Here is a 3,790-nt window from a genome sequence, read left to right as displayed (position 1 = left end):
GAGCCACAGATGAGGCGCCAAGGGGCCGCGGGTGCCCGGGCCGGGATGGGGGCGTATGCCGCCGCCGGGCCGGGACCCATCCGGCCGACGAACCGGGGGGGCGGGGGGGGGCGGGGGCCTACTCCGGTGGCGGGGCACACACACACACACACACACACACACACACACACACACACGAAGGAGACCCCGAGCCACGAGCCGAGCGGGGCCAGAGGAATCGCAGACAGACCGCCCCCCTCCCCCGAGCGGACGGGAGGGGGGTGAAGACCGGGGCGCGGTGCCTCGGGCCAGTGCGCGGCGGACGCCGACCGCGACGCACGCCGCAGGCGCCTCCTTGTCGGGCGAGGTGCGGGTCGGGCAAACATGTGTGCCCGGGGCGCCGGCACGCCGAGCACACTCGCCGGGGCCGGGGAGGCGACAGCTCCGGAGGCCCGGACGCAGCACAGGGACGCGGGTGCGGGGGAGGCGCACGCCGCACGCGAGCGTCGAAAAAAAAAAACGCTGCGGCAGGGCCGTGACGAGCGGGGGGGGGGGGGGGCCGGTGGGGGCCAGTGAGCACCGGGGCGCGACTGGATCTCTCGCTTGAGGGGCCCCGGTGCCGGGGCCGAGCCAGGGCGGGGGGGCGAGCCGGAGGACGCGGGCGCCCCTTGATGCTGGGACAGCGGTCCCGGACCTTTGCCACCATACCCTGTCCGCCGTGTGGGCGGCCGGCCCGCGTCCGCGCACTTGAGGGTGCGCAGGCCGGCAAGTGCGCCTCGACGCCGGCCCCGGTGGGCGGCGCCCGGCCGTTTCCCGGGGCAGGCCATCGTCTAGGCGGCCATCCATGGAGGGCGGCCCGGACCGGCGGCGGGGGTGGGACGCGCTGGCGGGGCGGCTTTCCCGCGAGACCCGGGCGCCGCTGGCCGCGGGGCGATCTGCCGCCCGGCGCCGTCGGCCTGTGCGCCAGCCGGCCCGGCTGGCGGGGCGCACCATCCCCCGCCAGGGTCCCGGCAGGGCAGCGCCCTCCCTCCCCTCCCGGCCGCGCACACGCGCGTGCACGGCAAATCCGGACCTGATGCGGCCTCCTGGCGGGGGCGGAGCCGGCGGCGAGCGGCGCCCCCGGCGATGTGTGGCACGGGGCGCCTGCGTGATCGGGGAAGGCCGCGTGACCTTTTGCCGGGGCTCGAGTGCCGACGCATACGCGTGCCCCCCTTCGGCCGCGCGCGGGCCCCGGGACGAGGCGGCCATCGCTGGGCGGCGGGCGGCACCGCCTCCGGGCGCCCGGGGAGCCGCGCAGGGAGGTCGCCGGCGCTTTTCCCCCCGCTGGGAGGGCCGTCCTTCGGCGGGCGAGCTGCGGAGGGATTTCTCCCCTCGTCCCGACGGGGGTCGCCACGCTCGCGAGCCGATGTCTGGCCGAGGGAGGGTGGTGGCGGGGTTTAGTCAGGCAGCCCGGCGCCGCCGTGGGGAGTGGCAGAGAAGACCAGGCCGGCGGCAGGGGCGGGGCGTTATTTTTTTCCCGTAACGCAGGCAGGTCGGGCACGCTTTCGCGGGAGCCTCCGCCCCATCGAAAGGGGCAAGAGCCGTCCGGCGCGCGTCGCCGGGGCCCGGTGATCGAGAGCGCTGTGATGCCGCCAGGGAGCCCCCCGGGAGGCGCGGCCAAGTTATAAGCCCAGTTATGGGTGCGCCATTTCCAGGTCCGAAGGAATGTCCCCCCCCCCCCCCCCCGGGCCCGGGGAACGGGGCGCGGGGGGGGAGGGGCCGCCTCGGCGGTGCATTCCCGCGAAACAGGGGGATCCACCACTGGCCCGGGCCGTGTGGGGCGCGCGCGCGGCGCCCTCCGCTTCGTGTGCGCTCGTCGGCCCTGGCCCTTTTCCGAGCGGAAGCCCAACGCGAGGCGCACACGGGCGGCATGCGGCATCCCGGGGGCCCCTCTGGTGCTTGCCGGGCTGCAGGACTCCCCGGCACACGGGGGCAAGACCATCCCCCCGCCCCCTCCCCGCGCCGCCTGATGAGGCAGGCCTCCTGGCGCCCGCCCGCCCGCCCGCCCGCCGGCCCCGGACACGATCCTGGCCGCCAAGAAAAAGACGCAGAGCCACGCACAGACACATGCACGCACGTGTCTCCCCGCGCGTCTGGTGCTCTGGCCCCCCGCACACAAGGGAGGAGGAAAGCGGAGAAAAGGATGTGGAAGTACATTATTGGCAGGCACATCACTTGCAGGTGGGGCGAGGAACTGCCGCCCTCCGGCAGTGGCCCTGCCCGCTCCTCTGTGGCCCCGCCCCGCTATTCCTCCCCCTCGGCCAGACACCGGAGAGAGGAGGCGAGGGGACAACAGCAGGGGGGCGGGGGGGGAGCAGCGAGCGGGATATGCGTGCGCACAACAGGCAGCACACGGGGAGTGGGGGGTGGGGGGAAGCGAGGCGTGTGCACATGCCGGCTCTCGCGGCCCCCCCCCCCCCCCTTCGTCCGCGGCTGAAAAGGGATTGCGTAGGGCCACAGGGCGGCGCGCGGGGGGGGGGGGGAGGGGGGAGCGAAGCACGCGCGAGAAGGACACGCGCGGGCGCTCACACTTAGGCGGAGCCGGAGGAGGCGGAGCCGGAGGAGGCGGAGCCGGATGCGGCGGGGGGCTCGCGGACGCGCTTGAAGTCCTTGTCGCTCTCCCAGGCGTTCTTGACCTCGCAGTCGAGCTCGGCGAAGGCCTTGTAGCCGCGGGTGTCCTCCGGGCAGAAGACACTGAAGGAGTAGGTGTTCTCCAGGAGGGCGCACACGCTGTGGGCCGAGGCGAAGCGGTCCATGCTGCACTCGTGGAGGCTCTCGATGGCGGAAATGCACTTCTTGTTGTTGCACAGGGCGTCCAGGGTGGCGCCGGCGAAGCTGCCGCTGCCGCAGGACTTGGTGAAGCGGGCGCGGAGCTTGTCGAGGGCGATGTTGTCGCAGCCCTTCTTCGGGAACTTGGTGTTGCCGGAGGTGGTCTGGTAGCGCGTGGGGCAGCTGTAGTTGGAGAGGTCGGCCTTGGCGGCGTTGGAGTCCGGCTCGTGCCTGGCGCACCAGGCCTGGTGGTTGACCAGGACATGGGAGCAGTCCTCGAAGGCAGTGGCGGTGTTGACGGTCTTCCCGTCGAACTTGTTGACGGCGGCCACGGTGCACATGCCGACGTAGGCCGCGGCATCGAGGGCCGAGTGCGTGCAACGGGTGTTCTCGTCGCTGATGAGGCGAGCGAACTCCTTGAGGTCCCGCTCGCAGGGGTTGGTGGCGGAGTTGACCATGACGCCGGCCTCATCGGTGTCGAGGGCGATGTCGGCCACCGGCGCGGCCGAGGCCACGGCGATGATGGCGAAGAAAGCGAGGACGAAGGTGGCCTTGATCATGGTGACTGGCGCTGTTGGGAAGGAGGGGGGGGGATGTTGCGCTGGCGGGGAGGGAGCGGGGAGGAGACGAAGGCGCGAACGGGCGGGGGGTGTGTTGGAGGGGACTGGGCCTGCCCATGGTGCTGGGCAGGGGTGGCTTTTATAGGGCCGGGGGGGGGGGCGGGGGCGGGGGCGGCGTCGTCGCCTCGAGGTGGGATGGTGTTCCCCGGAAGTGGGGGCGGGCGGGCGTGGCACCTCGGGCGACGGAACATCGCGGCCCCACACCGGTACTCAGGACCCGGGGAGGGGTGGGCAGCCGGGTTGTGCTCCGCCGGAAAGAGACCGTGCGGGGCCCATGGGCAGAGCGAGAGAGAGAGAGAGAGAGAGGGGGGGGGGAGAGCGAGGCCAGGCGCGAGAACAAGGAGCTCCGGCGCCCGCCAGTTGATGCCCGGGGGCGGGGCTCG

General features: G+C 73.6%; 1 protein-coding gene across 1 annotated transcript; it reads right to left on the bottom strand.

Moving 5' to 3' along the window:
* Nucleotides 1-2,549: 2,549 nt before the first annotated feature.
* H696_05689 (hypothetical protein) lies at nt 2,550-3,347 on the bottom strand (the record flags this gene model as incomplete). Its single annotated transcript, XM_009499507.1, has 1 exon — nt 2,550-3,347. One exon carries the CDS (start codon nt 3,345-3,347, stop codon nt 2,550-2,552), a length of 798 nt encoding a protein of 265 aa, XP_009497782.1.
* Between the last annotated feature and the right edge of the window lie 443 nt (nt 3,348-3,790).

Source organism: Fonticula alba (assembly GCF_000388065.1).
Source record: "Fonticula alba strain ATCC 38817 unplaced genomic scaffold supercont2.13, whole genome shotgun sequence".
Lineage (NCBI taxonomy): Eukaryota > Rotosphaerida > Fonticulaceae > Fonticula > Fonticula alba.
The sequence above is the reverse complement of the archived record's forward strand: the minus strand, read 5'-3'. Positions and strand labels throughout refer to the sequence as shown.